At 38.0% G+C, this 25,224-nt stretch overlaps 3 protein-coding genes across 3 annotated transcripts; 1 reads left to right on the top strand and 2 right to left on the bottom strand.

Annotated features, from left to right (window-relative positions):
- LOC104085886 (uncharacterized) lies at positions 1-4,505 on the top strand. The gene is made up of 8 exons (XM_009590005.4): positions 1-379; positions 464-557; positions 652-777; positions 877-1,035; positions 2,583-2,701; positions 2,802-2,993; positions 3,198-3,288; positions 4,321-4,505. The coding sequence occupies exons 1-8, from the start codon at positions 225-227 to the stop codon at positions 4,411-4,413; spliced, it is 1,029 nt and encodes a 342-aa protein (XP_009588300.1). The 5' UTR covers positions 1-224; the 3' UTR covers positions 4,414-4,505.
- A 9,739-nt stretch (positions 4,506-14,244) lies between these two features.
- On the bottom strand, positions 14,245-15,045 carry LOC138892093 (uncharacterized). Its single transcript, XM_070175787.1, has one exon. The coding sequence runs from the start codon at positions 15,043-15,045 to the stop codon at positions 14,245-14,247; it is 801 nt and encodes a 266-aa protein (XP_070031888.1).
- Positions 15,046-24,070: 9,025 nt separating this feature from the next.
- Positions 24,071-24,424, bottom strand: LOC138892092 (uncharacterized). Its single transcript, XM_070175786.1, has one exon. The coding sequence runs from the start codon at positions 24,422-24,424 to the stop codon at positions 24,071-24,073; it is 354 nt and encodes a 117-aa protein (XP_070031887.1).
- Positions 24,425-25,224: the final 800 nt, after the last annotated feature.

The raw sequence follows: 25,224 nt of genomic DNA, 5'->3' as shown, positions 1-25,224 counted from the left end.
AATATGAAGGAGAATATGATATATGGGTGAACCTCACAAATTTATGCAGCAGCCTCCGCCAAATGGCAAAACCTGAACCATGTGTTCCCAGGGGAGTTTATGTTGAAATTTGGAGAGCATTTGGATTGGTTTGAGAATCATATATATCCACAACGAATTAGCGGGAACAAATACCAAATTAGGTCCATTATCAGTAACATCAGCTCAATTGTACTTGAGCATCCATGGCTATTCAATGCAATTTTGTTCCATACTTCACCTGCAGGCCTAGTAAAGAGATACCCTCATCATCGTTCTCTTCATTTGCCCCTTTCCCTGCAACCCAAAAGGCTCTCTTTTATGTTGATTCTACCAAATTAAAGTTCTCATCAGCTCCCAGGTCTATTTATCTTTTCCTCATTTCTTTTTTGTATACAATAAATATACACTGCAATTCTGAAAAAGTTAGAAACTTGCTTTATAGGTTGCCCACAGTCATCTCTGCCTTGGTTTCTGACAAGAAAGCTGTAGAGTCTAATTATTCTGGTACCGATATGTTCAGATTGACTTACTTGGAGGTGCATTTTCTATCTTGATTATATTGCTGTATTATTCTTTGCTGCTCTCTCAGAATCATTATTGTGCTCAAGTTAATTCTATTTGTGTGTTTAGGGGAATAGCTGGTTGTGGGAAGTGGGAGGACTCAAACTTCTGGTTGATCCAATCTTGGTGGGTAACTTGGATTTTGGAATTCCTTGGCTCTATGATGCTGCCAAGAAAGTTCTCAAGAATTTCCAGGTCAGTGGAATGGGCCATTTTCCCATTAAATAGCTCTATATTGACTATTTATCTACATATACTGAAATAGTCTGGGATCTTATGGTGTTTGTAGAGCAGCTTGATGACCTTCCAGTGATAGACTGCTTGCTCATTACACAAAGCCTCGATGATCATTGTCATCTCAAGACATTAAAGCCTCTCTCAAAGAAGTTCCCAAACCTGAGAGTTATAGCAACTCCCAATGCCAAAACACTGCTGGATCCTCTCTTCAACAATGTATGTGATATATTTTTAAGCTTTTCCTAAGGAGAAAAAGTAACATATATTGTACATTGGTCTGCTTCCAGAACACTGAGAATGAGAAATCGGGCGCTGATATGATAAAACAATTTGGACCATGAAGTTGAGCCTAAGAGCATATAACAAGTCAAACATATCAGCTATTGACTAAAACTGGTATTTTCACTTGGACTTAAAGATAGCTGTTGGAAGAAGACTGAGAGTGCCGTAGAATGTTTTCTATATAAAACAACTTGACAGTAAAAGTTATGGCACCTAGTGGTCATTTAAGCTTTATTTAAGATAGCAAAACGATTGAGCAAGCTTGCTAGATAAGAGAATGAATACCTACCGAGGTATCAGGAGGAACTGTATGTATAAATGTTTCAGTGCAGCATCTATTAAGGTTGGAAACAAAATGCACTGTAACAGCAATAGTTCCTTTTATGATCTCTAAAATCAATTCCTTGACCCGATAAATTCATGATATGATGGTTAATCAGTTGCTCAAAAAGAGAATCTGAACATTCCATAAATTTTATGATTTTAACAAAAGAATATGGATAGAAGACGCTCTACTCTTAAGTTACTTATTATCTGATGGGTGTTCAGCGTTCTTTTCCTTTAGTTACTTCTCGTTCTACTGGAACCTAGAAGAGGGAAACGGGTAGTTGATGATTTTGCAAAATCTTGAGTAACAGATATATGATGTGGGTTGTTTTGCTTGTTTGAGATGGTTTTACTTGACACAAATATTTTAGGTTAAAGAAAACCTAAAATCCATTTCTTTGACTTGTGTATTCAAAGAAATCTAGTACGTTTTCCTTGCTGATAGGAAAAAAATACGAAATTAATAGGGTGAAGAGATGTAAAGAGCAGTTACTTGTGCTTAAGAGCAGTCAAATGTCCCTCTTAAGTTAATCCTTAGTTTGTAAGAATATGAATTATGGTTTTTACATTTTTGTTCATTTATGTTCCAAATATTGGCTCAATTGCTAGCTAATCCTATCAGAGGTGTTGGACACAGTTAGCACTATTAAGTGCAACAGAAAATATTATGCTTCTCTGTGGACAGTATTTATCAACAGTAAGCTAAAGTTAGCGTAATATTGTTCTTCCATTGATCAAGAATTTCGATTTCTGGGAAGTATCATGATCATAAATTGGATAATGAGATAGTGAGGGGATATTTCCAGTAGTGGTCAGTGAAGAAGGTCTGCGCAGGCTGACAACTGTGATGTTAGAAAACTTATGTAACAAGACATCAAAGAACTATATATTGACACTTCAATTTGAAGACTTCAACATTCATCTTGGCAATCTGCAACCCTCATTTTAGATGGGAAGAAAAACTACTGCTCTTTTCGGCCCACACAGAAGCTGTAATGAATTTCTTATAATCAATTTATTGATCGAGAAACTAAAAATCATCGTGCACTTGTGTAAATTTTTCGTCGCTCCATATGATAAATGTCATGTAATCTGTTTTCTGAACAATGAACAAGATGTTTCCTGAAAAGTTACTTTTGCTTCTAAATCTTTAGGTCATCTACTTGGAACCCGGCCAGGATTCTGAGATTGAAGTGAGCAACGGCTTCCAGGTTAATATTAAGGCTACTGCAGGGCCGGTTCTTGGACCTCCTTGGCAGCGACCCGAGAATGGGTAGACTTGATTATGCCATTATCTTTCTTCTCCTTTCCACTCCATGACAATGATAACTTTTACTTAGTTTGCAGTTAACTCTTTTAATAATGTGCTCCAGGTATCTTGTCACTTCTCCAAAAGGTGCTCTTACTCTCTACTATGAGCCCCACTGTGTCTATAACAAGACCTTCTTAGAAAAATACAAGGCAGACATTGTTATTACTCCTGTCATAAAGCAACTTCTACCAAACTTTACATTGGTTTCCGGACAAGAAGATGCAGTTCAACTTGCAAATCTTCTTTCTGCAAAGTATGTACTATTGAAATCTAAAGCCAGCTTGTGCTAACACAATTTTTTTTATTAGAGTTGAAGTTGAAAAATTCTCATGTTAAGAGAGGGAAAATTGAAAAATAACGTGTGCTTGAATTCATTTTCTCAGTTTCTCCAATCAACAAAGAAATGCATGCAATAATGTTTCTAAGTAAACATCTGACATTCTGCTTTTCTTTATAGGTTTGTCGTGCCGATGAAGAATGGTGACCTCGACAGCAAAGGGTTTCTTGCTAGTATTGTTCAAGCTGAAGGAACAATGGAATCATTCAAGGTACTCTACTATAACTTCATCATATGCACATTTAGCAGTCTCTTAGCTGCCTTATCCTTTACACATCATTAGAACAATCAAGGGTGGTTTAGTTACAGGACAGTTGGTAATTTAACTTAGACTGCAGGACTAATATGATAAAGAAATTACGAAAATGATTTTCTTTACTTATTCAACCTTACTTTTTTGTTTGTTTAGTCCTTTCTGCGTTTCTTTATACATAACAAAGAATTGTTTTGTAAATATCAGTGAAAAGAAGTCAAAAGTGCGCAGCAAGACCTCCAAAACCAACAAACAGACTGAAAAATAAAATCTCCTGCTGGTGCAGAATTATTGGTTTGCAACTTGCGTAAAAATCATAATAAGAGTCTGGAGGCAAAATAAATACTTCACTTTGAAGGCTGTAATAATCTTCTGCTAAACAATGCCTATTCCATCTTGTCCATTTGCCGGGAACAGATGGTAAGCTGCATTCTGTACAATTTGCCTTGTCAGTTAACCAACATTAAGATCAAAGAAAACTTGAATAAAGTCCCTGAGATGGCATTAGATGATAAAATCAAGGATTTTTATTGCTAGAATGTGTTCATTCTGCAATACTGCTGACAAGGTTGAATTTAGAGCAGTCTATATTTTACTGCTGTCTGTTAAATTCAGTTTACTATTCAGTAAAGTCCACTAAGTGCCTACCATGAAGTTATCCCCTATCTGAATGAATAGTGATAACGGCAATACGCTGTCATGAAATAAGATGTTCATATAGATGTTAGAGCTTTATCACTACACAAAGTTAGTTATAACCTCCCTTGTAGATCCAGATCTTTACACGGATAGTTATATGATTTTGGTTTCAATGGGGTTTACTAATAACTAGCCGCAGTTGGATTAACAGGTCTCCCTTATTTGTGTCCACATAAAGAAAACTATGCTTTATTGATTCGTTGAACTTTAAAGAATTGTTGTCCATGCTACTTATTGATTAGTTTTCTGAATTTTTTCTTTTGGCTTGCGACTTGTTTCTTTGTAATGCAGGAACTTTTGTCAAAGGAACTACCAGATGCAAAGGTACTTGAACCTGCTCCCGGAGAACCACTGGATATTTCAATAGCTGTACAGGGACAATAAAACGAGAAATGTTTATTTGAATATATACAATGCAATACTTACATACCCAACAATACATGAGATTTTAATTAAGCAAGGCAATCTTGGAGTCATGTTTTGGGCCTAAAAATGAGAATAGAACAAGAAGCTTTGATAGTTTGACACCCTAGAAGGGGATAGATCTAGAGAAATTTTCAGAAACCACTATAATTAAGTGACTATTAACGTGCTATAGCTACAATATCCACATTCACTGGCCGTAGTTACAATTTCGTTACTACTGTGATGTACTCCATGTATTCAAGCGACTGTATTTATAAATACAGTGAGGTAATCCGCCTAAAAAATAGGAATTACTGTTCTTTAATTTTGTATTCCATGTATTCGCGCGAATGTAGGGATTACAGGTGTTTAATAACGGAAAGCGCAATATTGAATTTTATTCAATTTTACTATATTGAATTCAGTTGTATTCAAACAATAAAAAATCAAGAAATAGAGTGTATACCACTATTCAATTCGGCTGTATACACTAATTCAATTCACTTATATTCATTCTTAACTATTATACATTGTGTTTAATTTACCGTATTCAATTCGATTGTATTCAAATAACAAAACATCACAAAAATAGTGATATTCGATTGTATTCAATTCACTATAGTCATTCGTAGATGCTTTTACACTGTATTCAATTTATTGTATTTATTTTGGCTGTATTCAAACAACAAAATTTAAAAAAATACAGGGATCTGCAACAAAAAATAACCTTCGAAATACATAAATACATGCAAAAATACAATTTATGGGTGTATTTATACACAATACAATATATTTGTATCATTGTATATGACTCAATAGCAAAGAAGAGAAGAAAGTTCGTCGGAGATGGCGTCTTCCTGCCAAGCAAAATATTGTATACATTGTATTAAAACTAAAAATGAATACGAACAAAAGTTCGGCCCTCAAATCTTCCATCGCGCCTCTGACTTTTCAAATGATACATAGATCTGAAACTTGTAGTTTTGAGTAAATTGAATACAGTGTATCAAATCTAACATCGTGCCATGGGTAGATCTGAACGAAGAGGGAGTAGGAGAACAAATCTGGCCATGGCTACAGATTGAGCTTTTGGAAATCTGAAGCATAGTAGCCGGAGAAAAGAAAATCTAAACAAAGTCGCCGGAAATATGAACAGATCTGGCCATGGCGGTGAGTCGCCGGAGAAGACGACGACCTTGCCGAAGAGAGATGGGAAAGGGAGAGAGATTTGAGGGAGAAAAGATAGGGTTGAGGGATTAGTTGTATATATTTGTACTTTGCTATAAAATATTAAAAAATAGCTTAAAATAATTGTAACGGCCTGACCAGTCGTTTTGAGTATTTGCACTTCGCTCACTAGTTTGAGGACATGAGTAGCTCCGTATGATGTATTATGACTTGTGTGAATCGTGGTTTTGATTTTCATGTTATTCGGAAGTGATTTTGTCACGACCCAATTTCCCCTCCGTGTGACGTCGTGACGGCACCTAGTCTCCGTGACTAGGTAAGCCTAACATTTGCGGAATAATGAGATGGAAACATAAATTCAACAACTAACTGTAGCAATAACACCATAACTGAATACCATGCCGCTTGGCATGTACAATAACCAACTCCTTAGTATACTACATAGCATTCCCAAAATCCGGAACATCATAAGTCACAAGCTACAAAAGGAAACTAGTATCTCTATACACCAGAGTTTAATAACAGAAGTAAGGAAGGTAAATGACATAGGAGGGAATAGAGGGGGACTCCGAGGTCTGCGGACGCGGCATATATACCTTGAAGTCTCCGTACAGCAGCAAGCACTCTCAGCTAGTAGCGGGGCTGATAAGAAGTACTTGGATCTGCACACAAAACATGTGCAGAAGAGTAGTATGAGTACACTACAATCGGTACCCAGTAAGTGCCAAGCCTAACCTCGGTATAGTAGTGACGAGGTCAGGTCCGGGCCTTACTGTAATATGATAATAAAGCAAGGCAAGAATGAAATATCGCAGTAAAATAAAGACTGAAATTTAACAAGAAAAAAATTCATAGAAGGTAACAACTCAATACACAGAAATATAACATGGAATCTCCCAAGATACCGTCTCGTAGTCACAAACGTAAATGTGCAGGGGAATCTCCCGGAATACCGTTCCGTAGTCCCAAAGTAAATATGCAAGACAGGGGAGATCTCCCAGAATACCGTTCCGTAGTCCCAAAGTAAATATACAAGACAGGTGGATCTCCCGAAATACCGTTACGTAGTCCCAAAGTAAATATGCAAGACATGGAGGGATCTCTCGGAATACCGTTCTGTAGTCCCAAAGTAAATACATAGATCAAACGACAAATACAACAGTTAACAATAAGATTTCTACGGCTATACTGATAAAGAACAAGGAAAAAGCAGGAAATCATCTAGGCATGCTTCACAGAGTTCAAGTAAGCAGTTAAAGCACGTAGACATACGATATTAGACTAAACAGGATATCTACACATATTGGAATAACTCAATTAAGAATGAAAATAGATACTCATTAAAATGGTATAACTCAAAATAAAAGGAAAACATGTTGCTGCTCAGTAAGAAAAATCGGGTTTTACCAAAACTAGCCCGTGTATGTACTCGTCACCTCACGTACACGGCACTCACATATCACAATAGTTCCAAATCCTAAGGGGATTTCCCTCACACAAAGTTAGGTAAGCCACTTACCTCGAGTCAAGCTCAATCAATCCGTAAGAATGCCCTTTCCTCGATCATCCGACTCCGAATGGCCCAAATCTTGCCAAACACAATTGCATATCATGAATACAACCATAATAGACTCATCTAATTAATGAAATCAATATTTTAACAAAAAATCCGAAATTCATCCTAAAAAGTCAACCCGGGCCCACGTCTCGGAATCGGGTAAAAGTAACAAAATACGAACACCCATTCACTCACGAGTTCACTCGTACCAAAATTATCCAAATCCGATGTCTAAATCCCAATCAAAAATCAGAAATTCGGTTAGGGATCTTTTCCCCCGTTTTTCCAACTTTTCAATCCAAATCCGAAATTAAATGGAGAAAATAACTATAAATTAATGAAATACAACCAAAAACGAGTTAAAAATCGTTACCCCAAAGCTCTCCCTGAAAATCCCTCGAAAAATTGCCAATTCTCGTGCTCCCAAGTCCAAAAATGAAGAAATGAATCAAACCCTCGATTTTTTCTCTAATTTGCCTAGAAATATCGCTTCTGCGATCCTTCAACTGCACCTGCGGTACCGCACCTGCAGAAATCCCATCGCAGGTGCGAAAATCACTTAAGGGGGTTGAGTCCGTATCTGCGAACAATGGCCGCTTCTGCGCGTCCGCTTCTGCAGATCTATGGCCGCACCTGCGGTCCCAGCTGAACAAGGTCAAAACCGCTTCTGCGGCGCCGCACTTGCGGCCCAAAGTGAGCAGGTGTGATTACACCAGGTGCAGCAGCTCCAACAATTGCATAAGTCCCAAACTCAATCCGTTAAGCACCCGAAACTCACCTGAGGCCCCGGGACCTCGACCAAACATACCAACCAATCCTAAAACACCATACGAACTTAGTCGAGCCCTCAAACCACATCAAACAACGCTAAAATCACAAATCATTCTTCGATTCAAACCTAAAGAACTTGAAACTTCCAAATTCGACAATCGATGCTGAAGCTAACCAAACCAAGTCCGATTGACCCCAATATTTGCACACAAGTCATATTCAACATTACGGACCTACTACAACTTCCTAAATCGGAATCCGACCCCGATATCAAAATTTCCACTATCAGTCGAAATCTCCAAAAATTCGACTTTCGTCATTTCAAGTCTAAATGGGCTACGGACCTCCAAAATACAATCCGGACACGCCCCTAAGTCAAAAATCACCCAACGGAGCTAACAGAACTGACGAAACTCCATTCCGGAGTCGTCTTCACACAGTTCCGACTACGATCAAAATACTAAGACTTAAGCTCCCGTTTTAGGGACTAAGTGTCCCAAAACACTCCGAAACCAAAAACAAAACCTCCCGGCAAGTCACATAAGCAGAAAGGGTATGGGGGAAATAGTAAATAGGGGATCAGGGCTATTACTCTCAAAACGATCGGCCGGGTCATTACCGATTTGGAAGAATGAATTTCATGTTTGAAACTTTAAATTGGAAGAGTTGACCAAGTTTGACTTTTGTGTGTTTGATCCCGGAATGGAGTTTTGATGGTTCCGTTAGGTCCGGATGGTGATTTTGGACTTGGGCGTATGCCAGGAATTGCATTTGAATATTTCTAGAAGGATTCTATGCTAATTGGCGAGAGTTTGAAATTTGAAGGTTTGGAAAGTTCATAAGTTTGACCGGGAGTTGAATTTGATGATATCGGGTTCAGATTGTGGTTCCGAGAATTGGAATAGCTTCGTTATGTCATTTGGGACCTGTGTACAAAATTTGATTTCATTCCGAGTTGATTTGATATGTTTCGGCGCGAGTTTTGGAAGTTGAAAGTTCAAAGTTCATCAATTTCGATTTGAGGTGCGATTCGTCGTTTCAATGTTGTTATGCGTGATTTTGGGCCTTGAGTAGGTCCGTGTTATATTATAGGACTTGTTAGAATATTCGGATATGGTTTCGAGGGGCTCGGGTAAGTTTCGGAGTGGAATCAGAACATTTTTCCTTCATGTTTGATTGCTTGTGTGTTTTGGGCTGCTGGTGCTGATTTTCCTTCTATGCAATCGCGAGAGAAGAAACACGATCGCAATGTACAATGTTGGAGCTGGTGCACTTTCTTCTACGCGTTCTCCATTATAGGACCACAATCACGGAGGTTGAGCGGCATGTGTAATACGGTCATGTGCTTGGGAAGGCTATCGCGTATCAGCGTGGGTGCTGGGCAGAGATGTCTTTGCATTCGCGTGTATCAGGTCGCATTCGCGTAGCTTTATTCCAGTGGTCTGCGCGTTCGCATGGTTTGTCTCGCGAACGCGTTGGGTATTTTGAGCAGTGCCATTTTCTCTTCTTCGCGATCGCATGGATTGTTCCGTTATCGCGATGCATATGACTGTCTAGTGAATTATAAAGTACTATATTTCGGGGGTTTTAGCCATTTTATCATATTTGGAGCTATGGAGCTCAGATTGAAGCAATTTTTGAAGAGATTTTCACCATACAGACTAGGGTAAGTGTCCTCTACTCGGTTTTGGTTTTATTTCATGAATCTATCTTTGTTTTTGGCATTTGGTTGATGATTTCAAAAGAGAAATTGACGGTTTTTGCCTACAGTTTCATAGAGTGAAATTTTGAGTTTTGAACATCGATTCGGAGTCAGATTTGAGTAAAACTAGTATAGTTGGACTCGTAATTGAATGGGTTATCAGAATTTGTGAGTTTTATCGAGTTCCTAGGTTCGAGCCCGGGTTTGACTTTTTGGTTGACTTTGGGCTTTTGATTAAAGATTCGACCTTTATCATTTGGAATAGTTTCCTTGGGATTCATTTGATGCATTTGAGTTGCTTTTGTGTAGTTTTGATTCGTCCGGAGGTTGGTACGCGCGAGATGGCATTTTTGGAGCAATGTTTGGCTTGCTCGATATTAAATTTGGCTTGTTCGAGGTAAGTAACATTTCTAAACTTGGTGTTGAGGGTATGAAACCCCGAATTACATGTTGTGTGATTGATGTTGAGGTGACACGCATGCTAGGTGACGGGCGTGTTGGTGTGCACCGTGTGAATTATGATTTAGTCGATTCCATGGAACTATGTAGCCATCTTATCTGAACAATTTTACTATACACTATGTGTTAGAGCACTTGAGCTATAATTTATGCTAGAAATTATGTTTAGGCTATATGCTGGTACTATTGGGACCCACAATGGTCGTTCTTCGCTGTTAAGTTATTTGCAGTTATGTACTCAGTTGCATTCATCATTTCATATCATATCTCAGTCTCTGTTATTGTATATTTTCACATCTCGTATCATTGATTAGGGCTGCTTAGTATGAGCGTTGTGAGCTCGAGAGACTGGAGAGATTGGTGACTGAATTGGGGCCTGGGTGTCATGATGTGAGTGATATATATATATATATATATATATATATATATATATATATATATATGTGTGTGGGGGGGGGGTTGAATGGGTCGGGTTGCACGCTGCAACAAGCCTTATGGCTATATATATGTGTGGATCGGGTTGCACACCGCAATAAGACTTATGGCTATATATATGTGGATCGGGTTGCACGCCGGAACATGCCTTATGGCTATATATATGTGGATTGGGTTGCACGCCGCAGCAAGCCTTATGGCTATATATATATGTGGATCGGGTTGCACGCCGTAACAAGCCTTATGGCTATATATATGTGGATCGGGTTGCACGTCGTAACATGCCTTATGGCTATATATGGATCGGGCTGCATGCAGCATCAGGTATTGTACATTGCTAAGTGACCGAGTGTGCTGAGTATTGAGTATGGTGAGAGAGAATACGAGACACTGAGATTGAGTACTCTGAGAGTGTGAGTACATGAGTTCATCACTTAAATACATTTTATTCGACATGCGTACTTGAAATACATGCATAGAGATGCATTCCCTTCTGCTACCCGATTTTGGTGACGTTCATGATTCCACCTGTATATTGACATGTAGGCATAGAGATATATTTTTCTCATGCTATCTGAAAATAAAACATCTTATTTATTGTTGAAAGGTTTTTGGATAAATCACAGTTTTCAAACTTATATGCTTTTGGGGTTTTAGGTGAAAGATTTGGAATTATTGTTATACTTGAAAATCATGTCTATTTTTTCGTAACTATAAACGAGTTAAGCATCTTACCTCTGAGTTATTTTCATGTACCCTTTTTATTATATTGTTATGAACTATTTCTGGTTATTGAAGTTGGACTCTGACCCTTGTCCCAGCTCGTCACTACTTTCAACCTAAGGTTAGGTTTGTTACTTATTGAGTACATGGGGTCGGTTGTACTCATACTACACTTCTACACTTTGCGTGTAGATGTTGGATGCTGATATTGTTGGGTACGACGGGAGCTGGATTTGAAGATGTACTTGCGTTCCAGTTATGTCTATCACTTCTCCTTGGTAGCATTAGATTCGAAATTCTGTTCATTTACATTTCAAACAGATGTTGTACTTATTTTGATTCAGTTTTGTTGTAAAAATCTAACTCTTAGAAGCTCATGATTTGTACTACCAGTCTTTGGAAAATTCTTGTATAAAAGCAGTTGTATTATCATTTCTTTTCTTAATAAATCTCATTAAATTGGATAGTTATTAATTGGCTTACTTGACGGGTTGGGTTAGGTGCCATCATGACTAGTTGGATTTTTTGTTGTAACAAGTTGGTATCAGAGCTCTAGGTTCATAGGTTCTACAAGTCATGAGCAAGTGTCTAGTAGCATCTTGCGGATCGGTATGATGACGTCCATACCTATCTTCGAGAGGCTATAGGGCATTTAGTATAAACTTCTCATCTTTCTTTCCTTATCGTGTGACATTGATTCAGCTTGAAGCGTAACTCTTTGAATTCTTTCCACGCATTCGTATGCGCATGTGAGCGCTCGGTATCAACTGTACATCGATGGCTTGTGATCCCATGGATGAGGTGCGAGATGTGATTTTGGTATGCTGATAATGGGCTAGTCTGGAGGACTTGAGACCGGGTTTTGACTGTAGCTTTAGCACAGGGATTTCGGTTGTGTGAGCACGTGCTTTGGACTTATAAGTCCGGTAGTGTCCCTATTAGTGGAATTTATGGATCGATGAGTGGTTGGATGGCTATATGAGGAGTATGATGTGACTGCGGGATGTGTTCAGATGGATTGAATGTGACGAGAGGAGTTTGCTTGAGATGTGGAAAGGACTATTGGGTGCTTGATTTCTGCCTTGATGTGACATATAGTCTTGAGTTATGAGCATGTTGAGGAAAGTTTCACGTTGTTCATTATGAGGTGAAGTAGATTCTTATGTTTTTTTGACGAGTTCAGATTTAGAAAGATTTAAGTGATGGCATAGTAGTTGCTGCGAAAGGGTATAAAGATATGCCAGTTTGAGACTAAGCAAGTGGGTTATAACCTGCGAGGTAATCTACGGATATGTGATCCTTATGATGTTGTGTGTAGGCTTCCTTTTCTACTAGTGGGTTATATTTGTGGGATCTGAGTTTGGATCGGTTGTAATAGTTGACATGACCGTCACAAGGATGGATTCGAGGTTTATAGATGATTTGAGGTATTAAAGGGTTTGTGTTACATGACCTTATGAAGGATTGAGTTGAATTTCGATGCGGGATCATGTCAGTAATAGAGTAGGGGCATTATGAGTTATCGAGTGTTTTGTTCTATGGCTTCGAGCCAAGTGGGGGAGTCTGGTATCGATGATTTGATTGCATGGTTATGTGTTGTATTGGTTTTGGCCTGAGGAGTACTTGTGGATCGGTTACGACTTGCAGTGTCTGGTTTTGAGGATGACTTAAGCAAGGAAACTTCTGGATTTATGATGTATTACCCTTTATGGGTATATGAAAATCGTAAAATGATTCGAGTTTGTTATTCGTGACGGATGTAATGTACGTGGAGTAGGGGTTCACTCGGTTGTTTAGAGGTGGGGGTTACTTCTTTAAGCATTGCCGTGATAATGGGGCATATGTTGTTCGGCTCGTTTGGGCGGTGCAATTGAGATTTAAGCAGATTGGATGACTCTCGAGAAGGTTCTAATGGGTTCAAGATTTATATGTAGCAATTGAGAATTTTTTTAGAATTTGTATATGGCTAGAATCTGAGATTTACATTGGATGGCGCCGAGGTTCGTGTTATTTCTATATAATTATGAATTTTACATTTCGGTATCGAAAAGGTGAAGGAAACAACTTTAGATTCACACAAGGTCTCTTCAGAGTGGGTATCTCGATTGTGGTACTTTTGGGGTACTTAAGAAGGAATACAATGGCTTATGGGCTTTAGGGCGTGTGGTTTATGCTAAGACCTCTTGTGGTGAGTTTGGGTAAGGATCGTGGTATTTTAGCAAGGAGAAGTATCAAATTGAAGGCAATTCTGAAGAAACTCGGAGAAGTAGGACAACTTAGCAGTAAGTTCGATCAGTATGGTACAAAGGCGTATCCAGAATTTCAAGAGCATGGGTACACCGTATTTTATTTTATAGATATTGGTCTGATTATAGGAACAACAAGTTCAAGAACAACAAGTATAATTTTACGATGACAACAAGTTCATGAGCAAACTATAATTAATACTATATTCACAAAAAAGGCATTATTCACTTTACAATTGTCCTCAACGAGATTTCATACATTGAAAATGGTCAATAATACCATTAATACTTACAATCTTAAATATCCCATGCTCTATATAGCAAACTAAACAATTATTTAAGAAATCTCCATCCATCCTAATGCGTAGATCATTTTTGATGTACTTAATCGATGAGAATGCTCTTTCCACACTTGCGGTAGCAACATGTATAATCAAAGTCAACTTCACAATTAAATATACATGTGTCCAAGTCTGATCTTTAATTTTGTCTCAACCATCACTCTAGCAAGATCTTTAATTCCTTTTAAGTTAAGAAACTTGCTATCACACTTTTGAGCGTAGACAATGAAGCTATCGAGTTGAAAACCAAGTTCCCGAAGCTTGTTATCATCAAATTCACTTGGATAATACTTGGCCAATTTCATTATCTTGTTCTTGTCAAAATTTGCAAATGAATCAACCGGACTCAAACTAGCCATACCAAGGAGTAAGTCACTAGTCACTATATCAAAAACGACTATTAAGCTCTTGAAGTTCCAAATCAATAACATCATAAAATACTTCCATACAAAAGTGATGTAAATATGAAACTTCAGATCTCTTATATTTTGACTTTCCAATAACATAGTCTTCATCCATGTTAGGAATTACAATGTCATGTTTACCACAAAATGAGCAAACCTCCTCCATCAAAGAGTCCCATTCCTCTTCTCTCATTGTTTGTAGTCTTTTCTTTGCAAGGTAAAGCATTCCCATAGAACTAACGATATCTTGATCTTTCTTTTGTAGAACTTTGTTCAATTCATTTGTCAATAGCAACACCTTAAACATCAAGTGCAACATAAACACAAATGCAAATTCTTGAATCACGCTCAAAAGATATTGTGCGGCAAATCTATCAAGATGATATAGACACTCACGCTTCATATCTTTAAGCACATTGACAATTGAAGAAAATAAAAATATGAAATTGTCCAAGGTCTTATAATGAGACCCCCAACGAGTATCACCCGGTCGTTGAAGGCCCCGTTCTTGATTCAAACCTTCCCCGGTAGGAACTTTTCCATATTTAATCAACTCTTCTAATTTATCCAATTGATGTTGCCGAAGTGAATCCCTGCGCTTAAAAGAAACTCCAATAGTATTCAAAATATTAGTGACAACACAAAAAAATTTATCCCAATCCGGATGCTTTTTAGAAAGAGCTACAAGTGCTAGTTGAAATTGATGAGCAAAACAATGAATAGAATATGCATACAGAGTGTCTTGCAAAATCAAATACTTGAGGCCATTTATTTCCCCTTGCATATTACTAGCACCATTATAACCTTGTCCACGTATCTTGGATGGACTTAATGAATGTTTGAAAAGCAAAGAATAAATCTCTTTTAGTAATGGTTGAGAAGATGTATCACTCACATGGACAATACCCAAGAATCACTCTATAACCATTCCACTTTTGTTGACATATCTCAAAATTATAGCCATTTTCTCCTTATGTGAGACGTCTTTTGGTTCATCAACTAATATTCCAAAAAAATTACCACCCAAGTCTTCAATGATAGCTTTAGTTGTTTCTTTAGCACAAGCTTCCACAATCCTTTTTGAATTGTCGGACAAATCATCATATCATTTAGTAGAGCATGACGTAATATTACTTTTCCCATATCGGGATGCCTATCACCATGCCATTCCTAAAGTTCAAGAAAAGGGCCTTTATATTCAGAATCTTCACTTTCATCATATCCACGAAATGGAAATATCGATCTTAAGAGAAACATTGCCACATCTATTGAGACTTTTAAGCGCATACGATAATCACTTTTTACTTTTTCGCTTTGCTTGTCAAAAGAAGAAAGAATCGATTGACGTTGATTTATCAAATCTTGCATCCTATTAAAACACTTATGATGGATACTATTCACTTCACCAACATGTGCATTGAGTCTTTCCACACCTTTGTTCTAACCCCTAAAACCATCTTTTGTAAATGCATCTTCCCCATTACCACGACTTTGGAGTTCGTTCATGAATAAATAACAACACAAACAAAATGAAGCATCTGCTTTTATGCTATACTCCAGCCATTGAGAATATGGTCCGTTGAACCAAGTGGGACTAAATTGACGCATTTTGTTCCCAAACTTAGTTTTAGGGAAGACATGACCTATCGGTTTACAAGGCCCCATTTGAATATAATATCTTCTCACTTTATCTCAAATATTAGGACCATAATTTGAAATAGGCAATCTTTCTTTGTGACCCACTTCAAGAGATTCCAAATCAAGCACATTATCCACTATTAATAGTGGAGAAGGATGTGTCTGTCTTTGAACTTTCAGATTTATTTGTGAACTCGCAGATGGCCGACAAAAACTAGAACTTGGTTGGCCATCATTTAGCTTGATGAGAAATTTATTCATTTCAATGTTAGGATTACCTTTCCTACAAAATCAAATTTTCACAATTCTATTCAATCCGAATCCAAATAAAATTATTAAAGTACAAATCAATCATAATCACAATCACAAAAATCACAAGTTCATAATTAAAAAAATTACAAGTTACAAGTATTAGACAATTATTTGGGAATTAGGAAGTTACTGTCATTTTTTAAGAAGTGCAGCAACAAGCCATCAATAGTTTCAGTACTTCTAAAATAAAAAATTCAAGCAAATATGGATAGAGTAACATTGACAAGAAAATGTCACCCTTAATTAAAGCTCCTAAGTCTATGAGATTAAATTGCTTTCCTTTGTTTTCATATAATAACTTAATGCTTTGACCAAAATTGGAAGTTACTAGAAAATCTGTTGTACATGATTCTCAATTTTCAATAGTCTGATGTATGTAAAAAATAAATGGCAAAATATTTGACATTACTCTAAGAAGCTAGAAGAAGTGAAGAGCAATACCAATTTTAAAGATGTGAAGACAACAACCGATTTAAAGCTTCTCAATGCTGATTATAACACTTTCTCCATTCTTGACTCTCAAAATAAATTTTAAATATTCAAATAATCAATAATATTCCGACCCAACTTCACAAATCAAAGAAAAAAGATAAAGAAACAAAAGAAGAAGTGAGATTGATAAAGAAATTGGAAAATTATGTGACCTTTGTTTTCAAACAAGTTGGTATTTTGCTGATTTGCAGAAGACTTGAGAGCGCTAGAGAGTTTTGTGTGGAGAGGTATTTTTAATTTAGGGATTTTGAAAGTCAACTAAAAAACTAAAGAATGAGTTGTGTACTAATAAAGAGAGGGAAAGAAAAAAAGAAGAACAAAGAACGTGTGTACTAAGGAGCAGGGAAACTTTAAACTGCGGGGCCCAGGAGCATGGGGATTGTACCCAATTTATTAATTAAAAAGTAAAATAATGGATAATTTCAAAAGAAAAAGTGTGGAGAATCGAACAACTGACCTAGTAGATGGAAGGTGCACTCCTCTACCGGCGCACTATAGTGCTCACTTGAGGTTGGGTTCACCCATACAAATTTAAGTATTTGTGCTGAAATTTACTTGTGCTATACCGGGTTTAGGGAGAGCAGGATAGGTTCACGTGAACCCACCCCCTCCCATATGAATCTGCCCTAGGTAGAGTAATGGTATTCTCGGTCCTTTTGGGTTCTTATGATGTGGTGAGTCCCTGCTGGTGATTTTTGGCAATACTCTTGAGTTTTTGGTGATCTGCGTGGCTTGATTGAGTTAGAGAGATTCATTTCCGATGGGTTGGTTATGTGCAAACGAACTTCAAAGTGTTCTCGATAGTTTCTACCATGGTTTGAGATGGATGTTTCCTACCGGCGTGAGGATCATGTTGAGTATTGTGATTTTCTACTGGATAGAATTAAATGGAAGGTTTATGAATGATCGGATATGTATTCTACTTGTGACTCAGGGTTGATTATGGGATTCCCATACTTTTCATATGATGGCATGATAGCTGCGGTGTGGTGTGTGGGATTGAGATTTGCATGTACAAGGCCACAGATCAGTTTTGAAGGGAAGATCATAAATTCTTACTCAACATGGATGGTTTTCGATGTTAAGATGAATGATATAACTACTTGGTATTTCTCGAGAAAGGTGCACATCTCAGAAGGGCGCATTGAGTTTTGACTTACGGATGCTTCATTGGTATTGCGGTACTCGCCTGGTTGATCGACTGCTGATATTCAGATTTTGCTATGTGGCATGGAAGAATTATGGAAGTATTCCTCATGGGATGATCGTGTGTAAAAGATGTGTTAGATATTCGGGCGGTGGAGTTGGGATCAGATATAGGGATTCATGTGTTTTGTGGATTTGGAGACTGGGAGTTCTCAGAAGCAGATTGTTTCGTGGTTGTGGATTGTGAAGATGTGGCCAGAGCTAGGCAGACAATAGTATGTGTTATGGTTAAGTCATTGTGGACTTTCAGAGGGTTATTTATCTATTTGTGGATAACTAGGGTTGATCTGGGGGCCCATTGGTAGGCCTAATGAGGGTGTGTATCCTACACCGGGTCGGATTTATTGCTCAGAACTGTTAGTGTTGAGGGGTGTGTCATTTGGTTAGAGTTGAAATTATGCATGTTCTGATATGTTCTATGCGTTACTCTTCTATGCCGCGAAGGGTTATGATTTATTGGTTACATGCACACATGGTGCAGTTCTGTTTGGGCCTTGTACCGAAATTTGAGCGAGATGGTTATTAGGGTGTTGAATGGTTGATTGTGCCTTGGTTATGTTCTCTCCAGGATGTGGTATATTATGTTATTTGCTTATCTATGATTATGGTCATGCACTTCGTGCACATGATGTTGAATTGCGTGTGATTGTTGATTTTGAGCATTATGTCTTGAGGTATTTCATATGGACCAGTGTTTGGATGGGGTCACTTAATTGCAGTTGGGTTATGATAAGACATGATCCTTTGTGTAGACTCGGGTGTTTTGGTTCTACTGTGTGTGATGGATACTTATCATTACGTTGTGGTGGTACTTGTTGAGCTTGGAGAACGATTCTCTCATTTGAGTCATTTTCCATTTTTGGGTGCATTTGAATTGTTTCTTATTGGTGCACGGATTGCACAGGTTGTGATTCTAAAATGTATTGGTGTGGTATGTCAGTAGGGCGGCTGAATTTGATAAGATGAGGTCGTCAGAGCTAGAATGGGTGCTATTGGATCTGATTGCGATATATTTGGAAGGATAATATCAGAAGTCGTCTTAGAAATTGGCTATAGTTCTGGTCGAAGGAGGAGGAGTTCCATGACTTGTTGATTTGATAAGTGAATACGAGTTTCTGCGTGTTTCTTTCATCATTGGCAGTGTACGAAGGTCTTAGAATAAGATTTTAGTTGATATGAGGTTTGTTACCGGTGTCGAGTTGGTTGTCGAGTAACTCTTGCAGTCGGAAGTTATTGCTATGAATATTTGAGTTATGTGGTATATCATGTGATTGTGTCTTGGGTTATGGTTATGGCTTGATGCAGCTTGCTTATACCGTGCGTGGATGCGAAATTCGGGTCTTATAGGTAATTCTGGATGTTAGAAATTAGATCCCAAGGTTTATGGGCTAAGATTGAATTAAAGATCTTTTGTTAGGTTGTGTCGTCCAACTTATATGGATTAGGGTAACAAGGGATCACCTCCGGGTATGTACATGGTAAGATTACACAATGATTGACGGCTTTGGAGCAACTCTTGGCACGTTCGAGGATGAATGTATGTTTAAGTGGGGGAGAATGTAACGACCCGTCCGGTCGTTTTGAGCATTTGCACTTCGCTCAGTAGTTTGAGGGAATGAGTAGCTCTGTATAATGTATTATGACTTGTATGAATCGTCGGTTTTGGTTTTCAGGTTATTCGGAAGTAATTTGGAAGAATGAATTTCATATTTGAAACTTTAAATTGGAAGAGTGACCAAGTTTGACTTTTATGTGTTTGACCCCGGAACGGAGTTTTGATGGTTCCGTTAGGTCCGAATGGTGATTTTGGACTTGGGCGTATGCCCAGATTTGTATTTAAATATTTCTAGAAAGATTCAGCGTTAATTGGCGAAAGTTAAAAAATTTGAAGGTTTGAAAATTTCATAAGTTTGACCGGGAGTTGACTTTGATGATATCGGGTTCAGATTATGGTTTTGAGAATTGGAATAGCTTCGTTATGTCATTTGGGACTTGTGTGTAAAATTTGAGTTTATTCCGGGTTGATTTGATATGTTTCGGCGCGAGTTTTGGAAGTTGAAAGTTCAAAGTGCATCAATTTTAATTTGGGGTGCAATTCGTCATTTCGATGTTGTTATTCGTGAGTTGGGGCCTCGAGTAGGTCCGTCTTATATTATGGGACTTGTTGGAATATTCGGACATGGTTTCGAGGGGCTCGGGTAAGTTTCAGAGTGGAATCAGAGCATTTTTCCTTCATGTTTAATTGCTGGTGTGTTCTGGGCTGCTGTGCTGATTTTCCTTCTATGCAATCGCGAGGAAAGAAACGCAATCGCAATGTACAATGTTGGAGCTGGTGCACTTTCTTCTACGCGTTCGCCATTGTAGGACCGCGTTCGCGGAGGTCAAGCGGCTTGTCTAACGCGATCGCATATCAACATGGATGTTGGGCAGAGATGTCTTTGCGTTCGCGTATATCAAGTCGTGTTCGCGTGTATCAGGTCGCGTTCACGTGTATCAGGTCGCGTTCGCGTAGCTTTATTCCAGTGGTTTGCGCGTTCGCATGGTATGTCTCGCAAACACATTGGGTATTTTGAGTAGTGCCATTTTCTCTTCTTCGCGATTGCGTGGATTGTTCCGCGATCGCGATGCATATGACTGTCCAGTGAATTATAAAGTACTCTATTTCGGGGGTTTCAGCTATTTTATCATATTTGAAGCTATGGAGCTCGGATTGAAGCAATTTTTAAATAGATTTTCACCATATGGACTGGGATAAGTGTCCTCTGCTCGGTTTTGATTTTATTTCATGAATCTATTTTCGTTTTTGGCATTTAGTTGATGATTTCAAAAGAGAAATTGGCAGTTTTTGCCTAAAGTTTCATATAGTGAATTTTCGAGTTTTGAACATCGATTCGAAGTCGGATTTGAGTGAAACTAGTATTGTTGGACTCATAATTGAATGGGTTGTCGGATTTTGTGAGTTTAATCGGGTTCCATGGTGCGGGCACGGGTTTGACATTTTGGTTAACTTTGGGCTTTTGACTAAAGATTCGACCTTTATCATTTGGAATTGTTTCCTTGGGCTTCATTTGATGCATTTGAGTTTCTTTTGGCTAGTTTCGAGTCATCCGAAGGTCGGTACGCGCGAGATGACAATTTTGGAGCATTGTTTGGCTTGCTCGGTATTGGATTTGGCTTGTTCAAGATAAGTAACACTTCTAAACTTGGTACTGAGGTTATGAAATCCCGAATTACGTGTTATGTAATAGCTATAATACACCCCAATCAATAAAATAAACATTAAAGTTTTTATCTCATCAGGCAAATACCTAGATAATGGTCACAACCTTAGGCTTTTTATCAATTTGGAAAAACCTCAAAAACAATTATCTCTAGTCTTCTTTCTTTATTTTGCAATCTTTAGAGTAAAATTATAAATAGAAAACAAATCTTCGTGTGGAAGTGAATTCTAGATAATTCAATCCCTCACATTGAAATAGATACCCATAACTCCCATCTTAGCTCCCTATAGATTCGACCCCGGCTCTTAGTTGGGTTTCTATTATTGCAAATGACCATTTTATACCTCTTTTGAGGTGTGCATTTGGACGCGATCAAGTGGCTCACTAGGTTATTTAATGTCATTTTTAAAACAAAGAAGATGCCCGAGGAGTTTATGTGGAGCACGATGGTTCCTTTATACAAGAACAAGGGTGATATCCAAAATTGCAATAACTATCGGGGTATCAAGTTGCTTAGCCATACTATGAAAGTTTGGGAGAAGGTGGTGGAGCTAAGGGTGAGGAGGAGTGTGTCTATTTTTGAGAATCAATTTAGGTTTATGTCGGGGCGCTCGACTAAAGAGGCCATTCACCTTGTTAGGAGATTGATAGAGCAGTATAGGGAGAGGAAAAGGGAATTGCATATGGTGTTCATTGACTTAGAAAAGGTGTACGATAAAGTCTCGAGGGAGGTTTTGTGGAGGTGTTTGGAGGATAGAGGTGTACCCGTTGCCCACATTAGGATGATTAAAGACATGTATGATGGAGCAAATACCCGAGTGAGGATGATGGGAGAGGACTCGGACCATTTTCCGGTCATGATGGGTTTGCACCAGGGGTCGGCACTCAGCCCTTTTTTGTTTACCCTGACGATAGACGTTCTGATGCGCCACATCCAAGGGGAGGTGTCGTGGTGCATGTTATTTACAGACAATATTGTATTGATTGACGAGATATGAGGCGGTGTGAATACAAGGTTAGAGGTATGGAGGCAGACCCCGGAGTCTATGAGTAGCACCAAAACAGAATACTTGGAGTGTAAGTTCAGTGGTGAGACTCAGGGAGGGGAAGGGGAGGTGAGGTTGGACTCGCAAGTCATCCTTAGGAGAGGTAGTTTTAAGTACCTTGGGTCTATTATTCAGGGGGATGGGGAGATTGATAAAGACGTTACACATCGTATTGGGGCAGGATGGATGAAATGGAGACTCGCTTCTGGTGTTTAGTATGACAAGAAGGTGCCACCAAAACTTAAAGGTAAGTTCTACAGAGTGGTGGTAAGACCGATTATGTTATATGGGGCTGAGTGTTGGCTTGTCAAGATTGCCCATATCCAAAAGATGAAGGTATCATAGATGAGGATGTTGAGATGGATGTGCGGGCACACCAGGTTAGATAGGATCAGGAATGAGGTTATTCGCAACAAGGTGGGTGTGGCCCCCATTGAGGACAAGATGCGGGAAGCGAGGCTTAGGTGGTTTGGACATATGGGGAGGAGGAGCGCAGATACCCCGGTTAGAAGGTGTGAGAGGTTGACATTGGAGGGCCTACAGAGAGGTAGAGGTAGGACAAATAAGAAGTGGGGAGAGGTGATTAGGCAAGACATGATGCAGCTTCAGCTGATCGAGGACATGACCCTTAATAGGAAGGTGTCGAAGTCGAGGATTAGGGTAGTAGGGTAGGTGGTAGATTGTTCATACCAATAGGATTAGTATGTACTCTCATATTCAGTTGGTAGTAGGTTTCTATGAATACCCGTCAGTTTCTTTCATTTTTATCATCTTATTATCGTGTTGTTTCTATGCTACTTTTACATGGCTTTTTGGTGTTGCCCCTAATTGACTATCTTTTTAATTAATGTGGTGCTTATATTTTTCTGAGCCGAGGGTCTATTGGAAAAAACCTCTCTACCTTCACAAGATAGGGGTAAGGTCTGCGTATATACTACCCTCCTCAGACCCTACAATGTGGGATAATACTCGGTACGTTGTTGTTAAAATAATTACGAAAATTGTATTTTTGTTCGTTAAATTTTTAGACTTCCTTTAAAACTTCAAAACATCATATCTCCCTCATTTTAAGGCCAAACTGGGTGATTCAAAATGCTATCTTGGGTGTAATCTCTAAAGGATTATGTTGATCTTATCAAATATGTATTTCGGTATCATCTAGGATCTGATTTGAGCTATATCAGCTGCTGCATTATTTTACTTGTTCCGAAATTTAGTAACTTTTTCTCACATAGTTTTGGAGCTCATATTTGGGCGATTTCGGAAGGGAGTTTTCCAATTTGGATTGGGGTAAGTATTTTTTTACTCGATTTTTATTATATTCATGAATCTATCTCCGATTTTGGCATTTGGATTATGAATTTTAAAGAGCAATAATGAGTTTTTATCTAAACTTTTCTAAAGTAAAATTTTGAGTTTTGAACATAGATTCAGAGTCAGATTTGAGTGAAATTAGTATGGTTGGACTCGTAATTAAATGGGTTATTTGATTTTGTATTTTGTCAGGTTCCGAGGTGCGGGCTTGTGTTTGACTTTTTAGTTGATTTAGAGTTTTTGATTAAATTCGAGCTTTATCGATTGGGTTTGTGTCCTATGGTATTATTTGATGTTTGTGAGTTGCTTTTGGCTAGTTTTGGCCGTTCGGAGATTGTTACACGCGGGATCAGTGGCGGACCCATGATTTTTATCAAGCGGGTTCAAAATACAAAGAAGAAAATATACAAAGAGGTCAACAAAAACTATATATTAATAAAATATATTATTACAATTGTCCTCTACGAGTTTTCATTTCCTGAAACGTATTCATAATAGTCTCATCATAAATGGTGTTAAATATTTTTCTTTCTACATAAGGTACCAAACAACTGCTCATGAATTCGTCATTCATTCGGTTTCACAATTCACTCTTGATCAACTTCATCGCCGAAAAAGTTGTTTCAACTATAGCAGTGGCAACTGGTAGAAGTAAAGCAAATTTTACAAGGTGAAACACAAATGGATAATTTAAATGCTTCTTTGTCTTAACTAATATTTCAGAAAGATCAACAAGTCCTTGTAGATTTGAGAACCTTTCATCAACATCACGAACATCAACAATATAAGTTTCAAGTTGATTCTTGAGCGTAACCATTATATTCTCATCAAAATCGTCAGGATACAATTCAACCATCATCAATATCTTGTTTATGTCAACACTGGAAAATGAATCAACTGGATTTAAGCAAGCTACTCCACCAAGCAAGTTCATTGTCACCTCATTAAAACAAGCATTGAGTTCTTGAACTTGCCAATCAATAATCTTAAAAAATATATCAACACGATAGTGATGTAAAATAGTATAATCAGCAACTTTACGTCGAGATCAACACGAATCTCTTCTTTTTTTGCCAACTCTTAAATCCTAAACTTGAAAATACATTGCCTCCACCTTGATGAATGTTTTCATCTTGAAACAAGTAACAACACAAACAATAAGATGCCTCTTCTATCACACTGTACTCCAACCAATTACGATATTTATCAAACCATTTAGGATTAAAACGACGCTTTAAGCTCGAAAAATCTCTTTGAGAAAACTTATGATATCGGGGTTGGTAAGGACCTCTTCGGAGATTTTCTCTTCTAATCTCGTCACGCTCATTTGGATGATAATCTCTAATGGGTATTCTCTCCTTTGGATCAGTTGGTAAAGAATCAAGATCTAATCCTTGTCTTTGTCTTTTAAAGGATTGAGGTTGCTCTTCTAATTGGTTCAAATTTTGTTCCACGGGAGTAGCAATTGGAGAGGATGAACTTGGTTGTGGCAACTTGGAAGATACTGGAGGGTAAAATTTCTTCATTGTAGCACAAACTGGATTACCAAATTAGAATTAGAAGAATAATTTTATATATGTTTAACCTTAAATTTAAACTAGCATGGCAAATAAGAATTAAAAGTAAAAGAATACGCTAAGATTTTGGAACTTCAGTCCTATTCTGAGATTTTGATTTGGCTTACTTTATAGTTTATAACTTTTTAATGTGGCCGAAGACAACCCAAGTAAAGAT

Source organism: Nicotiana tomentosiformis, chromosome 5 (genome assembly GCF_000390325.3).
Source record: "Nicotiana tomentosiformis chromosome 5, ASM39032v3, whole genome shotgun sequence".
Classification (NCBI taxonomy): Eukaryota; Viridiplantae; Streptophyta; class Magnoliopsida; order Solanales; family Solanaceae; genus Nicotiana; species Nicotiana tomentosiformis.
Note: the sequence above shows the minus strand (reverse complement) of the source record. Positions and strands in the feature narration are given on the sequence as shown.

Bases quoted from the DNA above. Each gene is read 5' to 3' on its own strand.
- LOC138892092 (XM_070175786.1), bottom strand. From the start codon at position 24,424: ATGAACTTGCTTGGTGGAGTAGCTTGCTTAAATCCAGTTGATTCATTT.
- LOC104085886 (XM_009590005.4), top strand. From the start codon at position 225: ATGGCTATTCAATGCAATTTTGTTCCATACTTCACCTGCAGGCCTAGT. The intron at 778-876 runs GTCAGTGGAATG...TTTGTAGAGCAG, and splicing joins AAGTTCTCAAGAATTTCCAG to CTTGATGACCTTCCAGTGAT. The intron at 1,036-2,582 runs GTATGTGATATA...CTAAATCTTTAG, and splicing joins TGGATCCTCTCTTCAACAAT to GTCATCTACTTGGAACCCGG.
- LOC138892093 (XM_070175787.1), bottom strand. From the start codon at position 15,045: ATGCAAGGGGAAATAAATGGCCTCAAGTATTTGATTTTGCAAGACACT.